The sequence below is a fragment of the Lemur catta genome, chromosome 19, assembly GCF_020740605.2.
Source record: "Lemur catta isolate mLemCat1 chromosome 19, mLemCat1.pri, whole genome shotgun sequence".
NCBI lineage: Eukaryota > Metazoa > Chordata > Mammalia > Primates > Lemuridae > Lemur > Lemur catta.
In genome coordinates, this window is record NC_059146.1 from 15,260,284 (window position 1) to 15,280,546 (window position 20,263).

The window sequence follows — 20,263 nt, forward strand, 5'->3', positions numbered from 1 at the left end:
TAATAGATGCAATTTGGGACTTAGCTCCTTTAGTTTGTCTTTCCAAGCAAACTCATTGATTTGGTTACATTTTTGCAAACATTGAAAACTAAAATGTTCAAATGGGAAACTGCAGATAAAGACCATGGTAATGAATAATAGGTACAAATCGTTTAAACTCTTATGTAAAATTTGGTAAGATGTTTTGCATGACTTTAATGAATTGGCAAGGTCTTGTGAAGAAAACAGTTCCAGATGGCAAATATACGCAAGGGATTTAGTCAAACAATTTTTTTGGCAAGTGTATTATGAATTTTGTAATCAGGTGGGAGGCAATGAAATGCAAAGATGAGGCTAGTTAATAATCTACAATTATTGGTTAAAGAAGTATATTAGTGCTAATTTCTCTCCATTTCTCCTATCTTTTCTCTTCTATCAAACCCACAAACCTTTGGCACAATGAAGTGGGTAACCTTTATTTCCCTTCTCTTTCTCTTCAGCTCTGCTTATTCCAGGGGCGTGTTTCGTCGAGATACACGTAAGAATTTTATTTTTCTATTGTTCAACTTTTCTTTTCTTTTCTTAGTAAAGGAAAGTTTTAGTAAACGCTACATCTTTAAAGAATTAAATTTTCCTTTAGCCTTTAGTTGTAGAATGTGATGATGTTTTGTATTGATGAATGCTTATAAGGTTATCTTATTAATATATTTCAAACATCTGAGGAAAAAATGTTGAGAATTGTTTGGAGACCATAATTTTCTTTTGCACATAAAGGAACTTTAGGCACAGTGACTTAAACTTCACAGAACAGAGCTGAAAATAGAATTCAAAGGCCTATCCACTGTGCCATGCTTTATTAAAAAACACAAAACCTGTGTTGTTAATCTTATAAATAAATAGAACTTGTTATTTATATATTTTTTATTTCAGACCGTCTTCTCAGTAGCTATTAATAGATACTACAAAAACATTAGATCTAACTAAGTTTGAATATAAAGCTATAAGTAATAATTTCTAAAATAGAATTCTTGGTGATTGAATAATTCTGTTTAAATACATAAGAAATAGTTCACCATCATTCTAAAATTTGCTGTAGGAATCAGAGCCCAATATTTTGGAGCAAATGAATAACCTGAATCAAATGGAAAGAAATATAAAAAGTAGCATCATAACTTGTTGGTTCTTTAAGTATTCAAACAAATCTTCTGTTTTGTCTTTTTCTCCCCCAAGACAAGAGTGAACTTGCTCATCGGTTTAATGATTTGGGAGAAGGAAATTTCAAAGCCCTGTAAGTTAAAAATATTGAAGAATCAAATTTAATGTTTCTAATAGCATTGGTTATTACTCTAAAGTCCTTGTGTTCCCCTGTCAGAGTACAGACTCTATAACAGTGCTGTCCAATAGAATTTTCTGTATTGGTGAAAATATTTTGTATCACTGCTGTTCAATATGGTAGCCACTGAACACACGTGGATATTGAATACTTTAAATAAGGCAAATGCAATACAGGAATAAGCATTTAAATTGCATTTAATTTTAATTAATTTAAATTCATGTAATCCCGTGTGGCTAATGGCTGCTATATTGGACAGTGCAGCTCTGGAACTCCTATACCACCTGCATAGTGAAAAGGACTTTAATATATGGTTCCTTTGGCAGCTCACTTACTAAATTCTCTCCCTATAGCAAATAGTCCTGTGGTTTCTTGGGCACATTTTAGTATCTACTTAATCTAGCAAAAAATGAGAAAATAGTTTGCTTTTTAAAGGTCAATCTCTCCTACAGCCTAATTCAAAGAGGCGTGGGGGGTTCATTTTTGTTTTAAAGAACTCAAAGGACTTATGCAATGCCTAGTCTTGATGATTAGATCTATTTAGTTTCCAGTTTGCTTTCTTGCTCTCTGTGTGAACATCTACTGACACGCACATACATATACTTCCAACACTGAAGCAATATATAACCTCTTTGTCTAGGAAGATTTATATGCCTGGTTAGGTTGCAGGTAATACCTGATATGGGCAGGCTTTCTGGATAATAGTAAAAAAGATGCATAAAATATAGAACATAGACACATACATGATTTGCTGTCTAGCATAGCAATCTGTTTTATATTAAAGTTTTATTATGCTACATTTTTCTCTGTCCTTTGTTTCAGGGTACTGGTAACCTTTGCTCAGTTTCTTCAGAAGTGCCCCTTTGAAGATCATGTAAAATTAGTGAATGAAGTAACTGAGTTTGCAAAAACATGTGTTGCTGATGAATCAGCTGAAAATTGTGACAAATCACTTGTAAGTACATTCTAATTTTGAAGATGCTTCCTTCTCTTCTAAGTAATCCCAGGCATTTCAAAGGAAAAAACTTCTTTTTAAAATTTCTCGATTATTATTAAATGATCAGATTTGTAAGCAACACTCAAAAGTTGCTTATCGACTGATAAACCATTGTTTCTTCTGAGATAGGGATGCTCTAGCTATGCTGACAGTTTTCAAAAACATTTCTTCGTTGAGATCACACACAACAGTCATAGTGTATTTAAATGGCAGTTTGTCATTTGTAAAAATATCTTTTCAAAATCTGAAGTTTGGCTTCTTTCACAGAGGCTCATAGTGATAGAATATTTTTATTAATTTTATTTTATTGTGGTAAAGACACTTAACAACATGAGATCTACCCTCTTAAATTTTTAAGTGTACAATACATTATTGTTGACTGTAGGTACAATGTTGTATAGCTTATTTATCTTGCTTTATTGAAACTTTATGCCTGTTGATTAGTGGCTCTCTATTCCTTCCTCCCCCTGGTCCCTGGCAACCATCAGGTACATTCTTTGATTCTAGGAATTTGACTATTTTAGATATTTCATATAAGTGGAATCATGCAGTATTTGTCTTTTTGTGATTGGCTTATTTTACTTAGCATAATATCCTCAAGATTCATCCATATGGTTGCATACTGCAGAATTCCCTTCGTTTTAAGGCTGAGTAGTATTCCACTGTATGTGTGTACCACATTTTCTTTATCCACTCATTTATTAATAGGTATTTAGGTTGTTTTCACATCTTGGCTATTGTGAATGGTCCTACAACAAACATGGGAGTGCTATTGTCTCTTAGAGATGATAGCCTGGTTTTTACAGTCAGAAAACACCAATTGATTTCTATGCTAATTTTGTTACCTGGGTGGAATAACAGAACAGCTATACACTCCTCATTTTAGGGATATTCATATTTTTACATACAATAATAAAGCAAGGTACTCAGTCATTTTGAAGAACTTTGAACTTATGGTATTTCCAGATAGGTCTCAGTTTTAAATGGTGTCTACTAAAAAATTAGACCCCTCAAAAACGACCAGATCAAATGAGAAACTATCTGAAACCATTTTCTCCCCAGTGTGAATTCACCTGCTACTTAGAAGTTTATTTCCCCTTGATTTTTGTTATAATGATCGCTCTCCCAGACTTCAGTGTCAGGTCTGGAAATAAGAGTGATATAAAATTGCTGAAAGCTATTGATTGCCTTTTTGCCCTTCCGTTTTATCCACCATAAGCAATAACGTGACAGTTAATTCTTATGAAAATTACACAAAGATGGTCAAATCAAGAGAAACTCTAAGCTTGGGACTGGGAGAAGGGGAATAGATTATTATGATTTCCTAACCAAGCTTTACAAGAATGTTAAATTTCCTCTGCTATCCTTTGACGGTAAAGAAAATAAAGTACTGCCCTGCAATTTGAAGGCTGCTCTCTTCCATTTAGCATACTCTTTTGGGAGATAAATTATGCACAGTTGCAAGTCTTCGTGAAAAATATGGTGAAATGGCTGATTGCTGCGCAAAGCAAGAACCCGAGAGAAACCAGTGCTTTCTGGACCACAAGGAAGACAAGCCAGACCTCCCCCCGCTGGAGAGACCAGAGGCCGACGTTATGTGCACCAGCTTTCAGGAAAATGAAAATAAGTTCTTGGGAGTGTAAGTAATCAGATGTTTATCCTTCAACATTAAAAATTATAGAGTAAATCCATAGGCCAATACTCACTATAACAATTATCATCACAAAAAATAGTTTCAACATTAGGACTTAGAAGTATTCTTATGATGATTTTTTTAAAAAGCAATATTTGATACCACAAAATTCTACACAACAAAAAGATATGATTAAAGATCTTTTAGATTTCATTGAAACAGCATGTGATCCACATGAAATATTTGAGATGAACATATTTTTAAATATTGTGAAGATATATATAGTTATATAGTTATTAGTTATATAGTTATTCTCAGAATTGATTTCATGTTAGCAACATTATATCATCAAAATTTAACCATTTATCACACACACACACACACACACACACACACACACACACAAACTTAATTTCCTTTCACTGACTTAAAAATCGAAAAAGACAAGGCGCATGTGCAAATTGAGCTTAATTGGTTAATTAGGTATCTTTAGGTTTTGGAGGCTCTGGGGAGAATGTTGATTACAATTGTTTCTGTAATACTAGCTCCTGTTAAAAAATGACTGCCTGTTTTTCTGTTTCAAAATTTAGTTACTTATATGAAATTGCCAGAAGACATCCTTACTTTTATGGTCCAGAACTCCTTTTCTTCGCTGAAAGGTATAAACATGCCTTTGCAGAATGCTGTCAAGCTGATGATAAAGCTGCCTGCTTGTTACCGAAGGTAATGCCTAAAAGAAGAATAGAAGAACCAGTTCATAACCCAACCTCAGATTTTGACCACCTTATGGCTAGATTTAGGGAGGCTAAGTCTCTGATACAAACTTCTCTACATGTTCAACAAAAGCCTTCCTCACTCTTATCTCTCCCAAAAGATCTTTCGTCCTCTGTGAAGGCCTCTGATATCCTCATTTCTCCTTCTAAAATTTGCCAATGGTGATCCGACAGAGGGGGTCAATATGTGTGTGTCTAAACATCTTACCAGTTTTTTATGATGGTAATCACTACAGTGAAATACAGAAACTCATTTGTCAAATTGCACAGCAAGGTACACAGTTTCTGTTATGCTCCCATAAATCTATTTATTGGGGCAGGAATGCAAAGCAGAGAATTTTACTACATCTGGAAGTGAGGGTTCCTCCATCCATTCCATAAATACTTATTATGATGTGCTTCATTCCCTTTACTGATGTTACGAGAGTGGGTAGAGGAGGGACTGAAGTGACTAATACACAAAATTGCAAAGTCAGCAAAGTCACATTCCCTGGGATATTAGTGTATTCTGTTCTCCTATTTCTCCTTCCAGGGCCGTTTTCCCTGACAATGCCTCCAGCCGGTTTCTAGCTACCTAGAGGCCCCTGCTATGATCAGACTAATGTTTCCTTTCCTTACACAGCAAAATAATTATTTGCCAAATGGAATACTTGGGGAATTTAGGCATAAATTATCTCTTTAAAATTTAATTTGGCATAGTCTCATCGGAGCTTATGAAAGGATGTTTAGAATTTTTCTTTTCTAATTGTTCCCAAATTATTCCTTTTTGTAGCTTGATGCTTTGAAGGAGGAAGGAATGGTTGCATCTGCCAAGCAGAGATTCAAGTGCAGCAGTCTCCAGAAATTTGGAGATAGAGCTTTCAAAGCATGGTGAATATTTTTTTTTAATGTAGTTTGTATCTTTATAATGGTATAAATGATGATTCAGTTGACACAATTGTCCATTTATATGGCATTTTACAAAGTGCTTTCAAATACATCTTTCTGGTTTTCTAAAAGGTAGAAATTTAGTAAAGGTAAAAATCAGAACGTCAATGACAATTTTACATTTTTTCTAAGCAGTCAAGAATTTAGAGAAAGCTATCTTTTTTGTCCTAAAAAGGGACAGATATTTAAGTCCTATTTATTTATAAAGACTGGAAATCTTATTCTAATAGTCCATTATTTTTGTAGTAGTCAGGATCTTTTATTTAATTTTATCTTTCCCCTCAATGATCTGAAAGTGTCAGCTTATTCTTTTTTGCCCTGATAATTAAATTATGCCCTGAAAATTCAATTCAGTCAGCAACTAAGTTGAAGTCTTCTAATTTTCTCATACCTCCAACTCTGCTCATAATCTCATATTTTTTCCTGGGCCTCTGTTTTTACATTACTTAGCTGATTCTGGGAGCATACTTTAATATCTGAGCCAGGAAAAATACTATGCCCTTTCCCTACCCCCTAACCCCTCACCTGCTAGTCCACAACAAATCAACACAAATAGGAGATAAAATGAAAATAATAGACATTATGCATGCTCTCTAGAAACTTTCAGTTGAACTATATTTGCCCATCATTCCTACCATTTAAAATCACCAAAAGCAACCAAATTGATAAATGAAACAATCCCATCATGAAATGCTAAACAGGCTATGATTGATTCTGGTAAAGAAATCTCTCCTTCATCAGATTTAGGCAACTCTGAAATGACCAGGGAAAGAACAAGGAAATCAGCCTTGTACATCTTGGCATGGTGTGGAGACTGTGCTGGATCTTTCCTGGTAAAAGTCTGATCAATGAAAACTCCTGAATTCTGTAGAAGTTATGAAATTTCTTTTCTTGGAGACCTTTAGAAGTCAGGAAGAATGTGTTTTAGTTGAGAAAAAGGATAACTGGAATTAGTGTGGTACTTCCCACATTACAAAATGCTTTCATAGGTGTTATATAATTTAATTCTCAAAACAGTCCTTTGATTTAGCATGTCATTGTGACACTGCAGAGGCTGAAGCCAAGAGGATAAGTGATTTGCTCAGGATCCTACTGCTAATAAGTGATATAGCCAGATCTTCAAGTCAAATTTAGCCTCCAAACTGGATGCCCCTCAAGGAGCCTGTTGCTCCTTTTCGAATTCCTTTTTGATTCCTGCTTTTGTGAGTTGCTAGATTTCTATCCACCACACATACCTCTTAAATGGACAATTCTGCCCTAAATAAAAAAGATAACCATTTGGTTCCAAAGTAGCATTAAAACAAAAACCAGTGAATTTTAAAAATTTATTTCTGGCTCAATATGATGGGTCGTACCTGTCATCCCTGCACTTTGGGAGGCCAAGGCAGTAGGATCGCTTGAGGCCAAGAGTTTTGAGACCAGCCTGGGCAACATAACAAGACCCTGTCCTTACCAAAAAAAAAAAAAAAAAGCCACATGTGGTGGTGCACGCCTGTAGTCCTGGGTACTCTGGAGGATGAGATGGTTGGATTGCTTGAGCCCAGGAGTCCAAGGTTGCAGTGATCTCTGATGACAACACTGTGTGAGACTCTGTCTAAAAAAAAAATTCTATATGTTTGTCTTGAAATTTTTTGTTAGAAATAGTATTTTCCGACTGCTTTCACATAAAATATTGAATGATAATATTTTGATGGGGGGATTTTCTTTTTAGGGCAGTAGCTCGCCTGAGCCAAAGATTTCCCAAAGCTGAGTTTGCAGAAGTTTCCAAGTTAGTGCAAGACCTTGTCAAAATCCACACGGAATGCTGTCACGGCGACCTGCTTGAATGTGCAGATGATAGGGTAAGGTGTCATCCATATGCTCTTTGGTAGCTTGCGTGCTTAAGTTCGTAGAATGGATTCATTTTGTATCATTGGTGACAGCTGATGGTGGGTTAAGATTGTCTTCTGTGCTCCCATTTGCTCTGTCCCCAACCTTTCCCTGCCTTGCAGTACTTTTTTTTTTTAACCTGGCCATTCTCATTACTAAATGACCTCATAAACCCATTCATTGATTTGTAAACCTTTTCCTTCATACTCCCACTGTGAACAAGGGCTTAAACTGAAGGAGAACAACTGGCAGGTAGACTTCTAAGATTTCAGGGGGAGGTGGGTGGAGTTGGAGAAGGGCTACTCCCTGCAGAGACATTTAGAAATGATGTATTTTTCCCCCTCTATATTCTCTCCCTTAATTGACTCTCTATGTTGAATACACAAATATTTAGCATGATAATCTCTTTTCCCCAAACTTATAATATTTTCTCTCGTTCTTTAAACATTAAAACTATGATCAAACACTAGAATCCTAATTTCTCATGACACTTTCTGGAAAATTTAAGGTAGATGTTTGATACATGTAAGCAGGGCCTGTGACTATGATCTTGACTCATTTTTCAAAAACTACTCATACTTTATGTAGTTTTTTTGGTTTCAAAATGCCTGCACTTAATTTGAGGGAACTATTTAGAATTTATGAGAAAAACTTAAATCCCTTAACAGCAGAAATATAAACTCAATAAATAACTGAAAAGAGCACCTGTTACTAGTGTATTCACATCAAGGGAGGAATGTTTTAGTGGTTCAGTCTGAGTCTCCAAGTTTAGGAGCAGACTGAGAACATGTTTGTAGAAGGCACGTTGGTGTAGATATGGTCTTAGGATACAATCCGTGTGTTCTGCTAACATAATAAAGGTCTGAGGAGAAAGTGTAGCAATGCCAATTTATGTCGTACAATTTCTATCACCCTGCTCCTAGGCCGACCTTGCCAAGTACATGTGTGAACATCAAGATTCACTGTCCTCTAAACTGAAGGAATGCTGTGATAAGCCTGTCTTGGAAAAATCCCACTGCCTTGCTCACGTGGAAAATGATGAGGCGCCTGCTGACTTGACCCCATTAGCTCATGATTTTGTTGAGGATAAGGAAGTTTGCAAAAACTATGCTGAGGCAAAAGATGTCTTCATGGGCACGTAAGTCAACAAGGAATTATTCTTTCAGAGCTGTTATATGGCCTCACCACTTAGGAAGACATGCTAGGCTTTTCTTTGGAGTTGCTACAATTCCCATGTTGCACAGAACGCTTCTTCATCCTGCTCTCTCCCAGCATTTAAAAATTTTTCAATACAGTTAGTTAGTTTAAAATGTTGTCATAAGGCCGGGTGTGGTGGCTCACGCCTGTAATCCTAGCACTCTGGGAGGCCGAGGCCGGCGGATCGTTTGAGTTCAGGAGTTCGAGACCAGCCTGAGCAAGAGTGAGACCCCGACTCTAATAAAAATAGAAAGAAATTATATGGACAGCTAAAAATATATATAGAAAAATTAGCCAGGCATGGTGGTTCATGCCTGTAGTCCCAGCTACTTGAGAGGCTGAGGCAGGAGGATCACTTGAGCCCAGGAGTTTGAGGTTGCTGTGAGCTAGGCTGATGCCACGGCACTCTAGCCCAGGCAACAGAATGACACTCTGTCTCAAAAAAAAAAAATAAAAAAAAAAATAAATAAAACAAACAAAAAAAAGCATTGTCATAAAATAATATATGCTCACGGCAAAAGCTCAATGTTCCTTACTCCTTAGGGATATTTCTGGAAATACCTCTAGAAATGTTTGATGTGTATATAAATTATATAATTAATTAATTAAAAGGGCATTTCTTGAACATTTATATGTGTGTGAATATATATTGCCTATCTATCATCAACCATTTATCTATTTAATCTATATAATGGTAGCAAAGATGTGTAACAAGAAGTATAGGGTCTGACACCAGGTGCTTTGTATTTGGTTGAAGAGACCAGAAGTTCAGTAGTGTGACAAGGCAGTATGGTATGAAATGACAAAGTAAATGATTATATATTCTCAGTAAGTGTAGTGATAAACTTTGCATTTTTGTTGTTGGATTATGACAGTTTGCTATGCACTAAATAATATTTAATAAAACTATGTTCTCTATAAGATTTCACTCATACGGACAAGAAAAAGAAAATTTTAAGAATATATTTCTATCCACCTATCAGAATCTTTTTGAGGTGTAGTTCAAATCCAACAAAATAGACATAAAAATGACAGGTGTCATTCATCAAACATTTACTACGGCAATGTGTTATTTTGCATAGATTATGTCATGTATTTCTCACAATCCACCGTATGAGACAGATACTATTATTATCTCTATTCCCCACAGGAGGAAACTAAGGTTCTGATAATTTCAACAATTGTCCGGGTGATATAGTAAAATAAGTGGCAGAGCCAGGAATCGAGCCCAGATACATTTAACTGTGGACTCCCACGTAGCCAGTAAGCTTTGCTGCGTGCAGTTTAGTTAAATTCAGACCTTTGAAATATGAGTTACTCTTGAGATTAGTTATGTGATTTTTCTTGCTCATCTGTCCAACAAAAATTTTCCTCTCAATTAGGTTTTTATATGAATATTCAAGAAGGCACGCCGATTACTCTCCCTTAATGCTACTAAGAGTTGCCAAGGTATACGAAGCCACGCTGGAGAAGTGCTGTGCCACTGCTGATCCCCATGAATGCTATGCCAAAGTGGTAGGTGTCTTGCAGGGAAAAAAAAAAATGTAGCTCTTTGACTGATGATTCCAACAATGAGAAAGCAAAATCATGCAAGCATGTAAAATGCTATGTAATATGATTTAGATCTTTTCTTAAGGTGGTTTCAATTCTGTGCTCTTAAACATTATAGGAAAAATAGCCTTCAATAGAATGATTAACAAAACCTAGAATAGTTAGAGAAGAACGATCAGAAGAGAACAATCTCTAATTTTTACAAAATCGTGACCATGTTTTTTTCTCTTTTTCACATTCCTGAGAATAAAATAATATAAAGTAAATTGAAGTGTTAGTTAAAAGAGATTTAACTTAGATGTAAAGAAAGTTAACCTGATTCCGAGGTTTATGAAGTTCTAGAATAAAAATCTTAAGCGAGGTTGTAGAATCTATTCCTTTAGAATATTTTCAAAAATTTTTTGAGAAGGTTTAGGAATAGTTCGAGTGCCAGGCGGGCGCACTGTCTGGAGAATGGACACGCTTGAGGCTCTGACTCAGGGGGATGGGCGGGACATGGACAATGCATATAACCTGAGCTTTTGTACCCCCATGATGAGCTGAAATAAAAAAAAAAAAAGAAGAAATTAAATTAGGAGAGGAAATTTGTTTTGGAGGATTTTCAGGGTCTCTACTAGCGTACGTAATGGTTTCCAAACTATTCGGAATAAGAGAAAAGTCATTCTTTCCTCTACCAAGAAGCCACTTTATGCCAGGCCCCATGCTGCAACCAACGACCAAGGTAAAATCTCTCATTTTGGAGCACTCAGGACCCAACTGGAAAGGTGACCTAATAATAATAATAATACTTCTAATCATAGCCACCACTTAAGGAACTTTTACTATATGCCAGGTACTGTTTAATTTCATTAGCATAACTGGTTTACGGAGCAGTTCTGTGAGGTGAGTACCATCTTTGCTCCCATTTTCAAGATGAAGAATCTGAAGTTTGGAGATCCGTTAAGTAAAGTTGCCCAATTGGAAAATGAATCAGATGGCCTGGCTCAAATGCTAGCCATTGAACCACATAGGCGATGCAGCCTCACCAAGTAAAACGAGCAGCTCAAACGTAATGTGACAGATGTAGCTTTGAAGATCTAGTCCTGTGGCTTTGGACAGAAAGAAGAAAGGATCTTGTTCTGACTAGAGGGGTGAAAGACAACCTGCATCTGATCCTCAGTTGGAATCACACAGCTCTTTTATGTTTCAGTTCGATGAATTTCAGCCTCTTGTGGAAAAGCCTCAGAAATTAGTCAAAGAAAACTGTGAACTCTTTGAGAAGCTTGGAGAGTATGGCTTCCAGAATGCGTAAGTATTTTTGTTCCTTTACTGATTTTTTTCTTGATCAATTTGTAATTACTTAAGACTTAATATATAGCCACCTAGCATAGGACTTTTAATAATAAAAATACAGTATATATATTTTAATCATTCTTTGTCAAGAAAGACTGAAGAGGAGAGATAAAATAAGTTGATGGGATGGAGAAACCTATATTTGAATTCAGTCTAAAAAATTGGTTTCTTGAAAGTGGAAGCATGGGGCCAGGTACAGTGGCTCTTGACTATAATCCTAGCACTCTGGAAGGCCAAGGAGGGAGGATTGCTCGAGGTCAGGAGTTCAAGACCAGCCTGAGCAAAAGTGAGACCCCATCTCTACTAAAAATAGAAAAATTAGCTGGGCATTGTGGTATGCGCACGTAGTCCCAGCTACTCGGGAGGCTGAGGCAGGAGGATCGCTTGAGCTCAGGAGTTTGAGGTTGTGTGAGATAGGCTGACACCATGGCACTCTACTCAGGGCAACAGAGTGAGACTCTGTCTCAAAAACAAAAAAAAAAACAAAAAAAAAAAGAAAGAAAGAAGGAAACAAACAAACAAACAAACAAACAAACTGGGAGTATGTAGGTAGGCTGGAAGGGCAAATGCCAAATCTTGGTATGTCAGAACTGGATTAGATTCATGATGGGCTATTTGGGAGGCATTAGATGTTTGGAAGATGCATCTAGTCTTTGATCATTACCATCTTTTTGTCCTATGGAATTTCCCTCCCTAAAAGATAGACAGAATGGCCTGCTGGACTAATGTCCCAATTCCATAGAGCCTTATCTATGGAGATAAAGACAAGAGGGACATATGATTCAGTAGATATTTATTGTGCAGGTCATATACATAGTTGGTACTCTTCTAACTTGGATGTTAGGAATAACAACAGTGAACAAGATAGTCTCTTCCCTTGAGAAGATTATAGTCACACATTGACTTTAATGGTGATTGGCATTCTTAATAATGATTTATTACACACTAGGTACCATACTGGTTAATTGCATAATTTATTCCTTTTAATTTAATCCTTGCACCATCCCTATTGAGTCAGATATATTCCTCCCATTTTTCACCTGTATTTTTCAAGTTTAGGACAGTACTGACGTACATTAAGCTCTCAATAGGTTTAACTGAAAGAAAGAAGCAACTAATAAATCTATTAATGCCACTGACTTATAATACGGTAACTCATTTTCCTAAGATTATATGGTACAGGCAGAATTTAAAGCCAGATTTAAATAGTTGCTCAGGATAAGGTCTTCCCCCCTATACTATCCCACCACTCTGCAAATGGAGATAATCTGATGAATGAAAAACAAGGACACTGTAGTTGATTTGGGCCAAGCTTTCTCTGTTTGGTTTACTGTGTTAGAAAAAGACAGTCTCTTGCCTGGCTGAAAACACATGGCCTCTTTTCTTACAGGTTGTTAGTTCGTTACACCAGGAAAGTACCTCAAGTGTCGACTCCAAGTCTTGTGGAGGTTTCAAGAAGCCTAGGAAAAGTGGGTACCAAGTGTTGTAAGCTGGATGAATCAAAAAGGTTGCCCTGTACTGAAGACTTTGTGAGTACTTATAAAATATAATAAAGTTAATAATGATGATCTTTTGCTTTTAGATATTGACAAAGCTACCTTTCAGAAGCAGGGGTGGATTAACGTGTGTGTGTGTGTGTGTGTGTGTGTGTGTGCGCGCATGTGTGTGTATATGGTAGTGGTAGCTGGGACTTGGTCACCCATATTATCCTGACTATCAAGGTGAAGGTTTAGATTAGATCCCAAAGGTGATCAATTATTTAAAAAAAAATCCATGCATTTTCAGGGTTCCATGCTGGTGTTTTCTAAGTTTTCATTTTTTGTGTGTGTGTGGGTCTCTTCTTTAATGTATCAGTATAAGACTATTTCCTCCACACTCCAACACATATCTCAGGACATATCACCTCAAATTATTTTCATCAATTATTTTCTCCAATGTATTATTCCTAAAATGTAGACCTTTTAATTAAAAGAGAGAAGACTTAAAAGTCTTTACTTGCAGTTCTAAGGATAAATAAATCACTGCCTCAAATCACTTTGGATTCAACGTTGCTAGTTAAAATAGAACACTTCTTTTGGTGCATTGGAAAATAGAGGTTCGTGGAAAACTTTCAACTTTGCTTCTTTTGAATTTCTGTTCTCTGCCCATTCTTTAGCTGTCTTTGGTGCTGAACCGGTTGTGTGTGTTGCATGAGAAGACACCAGTGAGTGAGAGAGTCACCAAATGCTGCACAGAATCCTTGGCAAATAGGCGACCGTGCTTCAGCAATCTGGAAGTCGATGAAACATACGTTCCCAAAGAATTTAATGCTGATACATTCACCTTCCACGCAGATTTTTGCACACTTCCTGACAAGCAAAAACAAATCAAGAAACAATTGTGAGGAGTATTTCATTACTGCATGTGTTTGTCTTGATAGTGAAAACTGTCAATTGAAATGAGCAACTTTTTCCGAAGTAGTAATATTTCTTAGAGAGAAGTATTTGAGGATATTGCCCTTATTTAGCTGATAAAAGAATCAAGGATAAAATAAATAACTTTTTTCCTTAGCAAAAAATCTATATTATAATCTTGCCCACAAGTCATTCAAAGTAGCACTGTGGATGAAAGCCATAGTAAAATAACATCTTAGGCCATGTCCAATAGAAAAAGCTGAACAATGAACTGATGGATTTGTGTAGATAGTAAATTAGTTAGTAGGAATCATAGGATAATTTATTTTTGGGAATAAATGGTTATTTTAAGTTTGCTCTGTGGTGACGCCACAGATGAGACAAACCCCCAAATGTGATTTTTAAGAATGAGACTTCGATGAAAAACTAGAAATGTGAATTCTGAGGTTCAACTTTCTATTGCCATCACAAGAGGTTAGAATTGCAGGACATTTAGCAACAGAAAGTTGCCATCATCTCTGGTTGGTTATAGTCATGGTCCAGACTAAAGAGTAATATTGCAAAACCTACCATGCCCACACAACTTTCTCTCTGGCATAGTTGTCTTTGGAGATGTCAATGAAAGAGAACCACCAGATCCCATGAGTTTGGATAATCTTTTTTATAGCCTCACCACTATTAACTTTGGGGCAAATTTCAAAGACCAAAAAGAAAGATTCTCAGATGAGAAAATTTCAAAATAATGTTCAAGTTAATTAAATCTTAAAGGATCATTTTTATCTTTTAAATAACTATAAAATTCAATGTGACATGTCACTTTCAAAATCTGAATAATATATAAATGCAACGACATAATCCTTTCTAGAGATTAACTGAATAGAGATTTACTGACATTGTATAAGATGTTGAACAATTTACACTGATTATTTCATTTGATCCTCCCACCAACCCTATGAAGGTGAATTTTTTTATCCTCATTATACAGACAAGAATATTGAGGTTTATAATCATATGTATCTCGGCCTCAGACTCGGAGTTGCCTGTCTCTAAGACTTATAATCTTAAATGATAGCACTACCATCCCTACTATCTCCATATTCCTTTATGTCAGTAACCTTTTTTTCCTGTTGTTTTTTCTTTTTCTGTTCAAATGTAGTGCACTTGCTGAGCTCGTGAAACACAAGCCCAAGGCAACAGATGATCAACTGAAAGCTGTCATGACAGATTTTGCAACTTTTGTAGAAAAGTGCTGTAAGGCTGACGATAAGGAAGCCTGCTTTGCTGAGGAGGTACTGGAGTTGACTTCATTTTAATGTGTCTAATTTCCATTTTTGTGCATTTAGTTAGGCTAGGGTTTAGAAATTTATATATCTGAGAACACCCTATACATGTGGTACAGGGATCTTATTCTACATACAGTTGTCTTACAAAATGACCAGAATAGTTGTTGGTTTTTATCTCCTGCTGCACTGTGGCATATTATTATATTTATGATTATAATGCATATTCTGTTTCCAAATTTGTGGCGCTTATGAAAATTGATGGAAATATTTGTAAGATCTGAAATCTTTTTGATCATTAAACCAAAACATTAATTTATTTAAACATTTTCTTGAAAAGTGGTGTGTGTGATTTGGTTGATTTTACAGGATAGTCGGGAAATTTACATTTAAATGTCTAAATCATTTAATATTACCCCCTATGGTCTGACAGTAATCTTTTTATTCCATTGGGGGCAACAAATGCCCATGAGCTTCCTTCTAGAGATGATAGTAGTAAATTGGCGTTAAGGGATGTGATGCATGTGAAATCAATTTGCAGTCACCAATGGCTGTATAAGTGCTAATCTTTTATCCTAATAGTAATGCTAGTATTTTCCTAACATTCATCATTTCTTTGTATTCAGGGTCCAAAACTTGTTGCTGCAAGTCAAGCTGCATTAGTCTAAAAACATCAGAATTACAAGCATTTCAGGTAACTATATTTGGACTTTAAAAACAATTATAATAGTTATTATTAAAATAGCAAAGATTGACTGACCATTGCCATACAGACCAGCACCAACCATTCCTCTAAGCTCTTTCTACATACTAACTTTTTAAATTCTCAAAATAGTGGGTGAGTTGGGTACCATTATTTATTCCCATTTTGTAGATGAGAAAATGAAGGTACAGATCAAGGCATAGGTTAAGTAATTTTCGAAAGGGCCACCCAGGTAGTGAGAGGTGGAGCCAAAATTCTAAATTCAAACCAGAGTTTAAGAGTTAACCATTGTCCTATCTGAAAGTTAACCATTGTCCTCATATGAAAGTAAGTAACGGCTCAGCAGGGCAATATCCCAGGTATTAGGTTGAATCATATGAAAGAGTATTTTTGTTGGTTAAAAACAGTTGAATAGCAGATTTCACATGGTTCAACCTAGTAGCTCAACAAATCCATTCCACTGGAGGATATGATGCATCTGTGATCTTTATAGTGAATAATATGATACTACATTTCCAATTTGTCAACGTGCTGAGCTTTAGTAGAATTTCTTATCTTATGACAAAAGAGCCCACTTTAAAATGTAGAAGTTTGTACATAAACATGTTTTACCCATTTTGTTTGTAATATTTTTGGGAGAATTAAAAAATAGAATAACAATACAAAGTTTTTAAAAATGAGTTGTTCAACTACTTTTTAACATGAATTATTTTCATATTTTCCAAACTGACTGTGATGTCTATTCCACTATTAGGTTTTAACTTAGTCTTTGCCCATGTGATAATACCTACATATTCTGCATTTGGGCAAGGAAGCAACTTGGAAGCTCCACAAATTTGGTTGTTTAAACATGTGATTTGTTTTATTACCAAGTGGAAAGATTTTCTTTCTAGGGTTCTAACTTTGAGAAGATATCTTTCTGTTTGTAATAATTTAGGTAAAAAGTAGGTATTAAGTAAATAATTCCGAAGAGTGATGAGGAAAAGCCTCCGACTTTGAAGCCTGAGGAGTCTAATGGCACCAGTGACAAAGAGGGGACTTCACAGCATTTCTTGGTGTGGCCCCTTTGCTAGCCCAACAGAAGGAGAATTCAACTCTCATAAGTCTAGGACAGGCTTAAACTGTTTCCACTGGTGACAATTGTAGAAAGACAATCTAAAGAATTTGGCCTTTATTTTGATAGACTTGAAAAAGACCTACCATTTTACATGTAGCACTTACATTTTTCCTTTTGTTTTTCAGCCTACTCTGAGAATAAGAGAAAGAGAAATGAAGAGTTTATTCGTCTGTTTTTCTTTTCTGTTGGTGTAAAGCCAACACCCTGTCTAAGCAACATAAATTTCTTTAAACATTTTGCCTCTTTTCTCTCTGCTGCAATTAATAAAAAATGAAAAGAATCTACTATAATGGTCCAGGACTATTATTTTTCAAAGCGGTGTTGCCATCCTGAAAATTTTATGGGTTCTGTGAAAGTTCTAATGTTTTCTTTTACTCAACTTCAGCTAGAGGACTTCTAGTTCCTAATGGGCTAATTAATTAAAAAAAATACTCTTCTGAGGTATAGATTATAAGCATTCGAAATAATATTTTAACATATGGTAATTCTGAATAAAAGAATAAAAACTATGGTACAGATAAGGCATGGCTTTTCCTTGCTTCTGGGATTGTATAAGAAATAATGAGGAACAAAGGAGACAGAGATGATTCTAAGAGTAAATTGAATCGGAAAAAAGAAAGTGATCCTAGAAGAAATTTAAGACAGTTTACGATAACAATACCTGAAGAGTGTAACAAGTTTGGAAAAGCATTATTGGAAGAGGGGATTAGGAGATCTGAAGGAATGTACAGGAAGGAGTGATTAAAGTATACTGAACTGATCATGTACAAGAGTTGGAAGCTGAAAGTTTCTTGTACAAAGTGAAAATGTTATACTCAATGCTGGGCCTCTTTTCCCTGTTCCCAGAGGTAATCACTCATCTCCTACCCTTATCTGTAAATTTACAGACCTACCAGACCTTTGTCTATGAATTTATAGACCTATCAGACCTTTGTGTCTGAATTTATATGTTTTGTCATTGGCAGACTTACTAGTTTGTGTATTGTTTTTTTTTTTTTTTTGAGACAGAGTCTCACTCTGTTGCCCGGGCTAGAGTGCGGTGGCGTGAGCCTAGCTCACAGCAACCTCAAACTCCTGGGCTCAAGTGATCCTCCTGCCTCAGCCTCCCGAGTAGCTGGGACTACAGGCATGCGCCACCATGCCCGGCTAATTTTTTCTATATATATATTTTAGCTGTCCATATAATTTCTTTCTATTTTTAGTAGAGACGAGGGTCTCACTCTTGCTCAGACTGATCTCGAACTCCTGAGCTCAAACAATCCACCCGCCTCGGCCTCCCAGAGTGCTGGGATTACAGGCATGAGCCACTGCGCCCGGCCTGTTTTTTAATTTTATGGAATTGCTTGCATATTGTACATGCTATTCCACAACTTATTCTTAATAATAATGCTTTATAGCTTCATTTTAAATATGGTGCTTGCTAAAAAGGTTCTGGTACCAAGCTAAAAAAAGGTTCCTTCCCTTCCTGGAATGTTATGTTCCACACTCCCTGCCATCCCACTGTCCCCTCCCTACCCAGCTCCCAGCTTCTACATCAAATGTATTTTCCCACATTTGTTGTAACCATCACAAAGGTCAGGCAGAGCTCAGGAGAGAAATGGAGATCATGGGTTCTGGCTGGTCAAAGGCCCAGGAGGCAGACCTAGAAAATTTTCAGTTCGGCACTGCCATTGAACTGGGCCCACACGGGACCAGGTCTGGGTACCCTGCCTAGATAGCACTGCCACCCTGGCCAGTGTCAGGCACTGAAGTTGGACTTAAAACTTTTAGACATAGACCCTCCAAAATGCTGTTCTGAGGCCGGGCGCGGTGGCTCACACCTGTAATCCTAGCACTCTGGGAGGCCGAGGAGGGTGGATCGCTCGAGGTCAGGAGTTTGAGACCAGCCTCAGCAAGAGCGAGACCCCGTCTCTACTAAAAATAGAAACAAAGTAGCTGGCCAACTAAAATATATATAGATAAACTAGACGGGCATGGTGGTGCATGCCTGTAGTTCCAGCTACTCGGGAGGCTGAGGCAGGAGGATCGCTTGAGCCCAGGAGTTTGAGGTTGCTGTGAGCTAGGCTGATGCCACGGCACTCACTCTAGCCCGGGCAACAAAGTGACACTCTGTCTCAAAAAAAACAAAAACAAACAAACAAAAAAAACCAAAATGCTGTTCTGGCACCAAGTTAAAAAAAATTTTCCCACTTCCTGCAGAAGTGACTGCATTCCTTAGTTGATCCTAAGGGGCCCATGCCTGCTCTGGTTCTGGCCAGCGTGTTGCTTCAGCTGTCTGTCTGTCAGTGGCAGGTTTTTTGTTGTTGTTGTTGTTGCTTTTGGGGGTTTTGTTTGTTTGTTTGTTTTTTGCTGCACAGTACAGGAGAATGGTGCAGGCACAGGGGTGTGTGTGTGGGTGTGGGTGTGTGTGTGTATGTGTGTGTGTGTGTGTGTGTGTGAAATGCTGTTCTCATGTCATATCAGGGGTACATGATATACTATTGGTATGACTTATTACCAAGGATATTAAGGTCGATCACTTGGTTAAGATAGTATCTGCCAGATTTCTCTGCTGTAAAGTGATTATTTTTCCCTTTTCTACTCTCTGTTTTGGAAGCGAGTTATGAAATCCAGCCCCGACGAAAAGTCAGAGAGGGGGAGGGATTCAGGTCCTGGAAGGGAGGGCGTCTACATATCTTATTTAGAATTTTTCTGTAAGACAGATTTGTTATTTATTTATTCAATTGCTTATTTATATAAACGTATATATTTATTTAAAACTTTGGGTTATAATTCAATGCTGCATTATTTTGTTTTTGAAATTATTCCAACTTTGGCCTTTGGAGCTCCTGTTAGGTTGGCTCCTGTATCCCTTTGACATAACCCCATATTTTTTTTTTTCTGAACACTTACTTACTTTCTGGCACTGAAAAATGCTTCAGGCTCATCTTATATTGTCCCTTCCGTAGACCTAGAAACAGCCATTTGTTCAAGGAGGACTGGTTCCTCCTATTAGAGAACGGTTTCACAAAGATTTGAGCACTGAGTGTGCTCATTGCTAATGGGGTATCACTGCTTCTAGACCCTTTCAGGGAACAGACCTAAGAAATGTAGGTATGTATACTACTAACCCATACATATATACGTCCCTGTAATTATTTCTGTGTCTATGCATCTATCTTTCTGGGTAAAGATGAGTT

At 36.7% G+C, this 20,263-nt stretch overlaps 1 protein-coding gene across 1 annotated transcript; it reads left to right on the forward strand.

Moving 5' to 3' along the window:
• Positions 1-349: 349 nt before the first annotated feature.
• ALB (albumin) lies at positions 350-17,369 on the forward strand. Its single transcript, XM_045532805.1, has 15 exons — positions 350-517; positions 1,210-1,267; positions 2,135-2,267; positions 3,737-3,948; positions 4,533-4,665; positions 5,488-5,585; positions 7,354-7,483; positions 8,435-8,649; positions 10,091-10,223; positions 11,449-11,546; positions 12,982-13,120; positions 13,747-13,970; positions 15,141-15,273; positions 15,891-15,958; positions 17,210-17,369. Exons 1-14 carry the CDS (start codon positions 439-441, stop codon positions 15,930-15,932), a joined length of 1,827 nt encoding a protein of 608 aa, XP_045388761.1. The 5' UTR covers positions 350-438; the 3' UTR covers positions 15,933-15,958; positions 17,210-17,369.
• Positions 17,370-20,263: the final 2,894 nt, after the last annotated feature.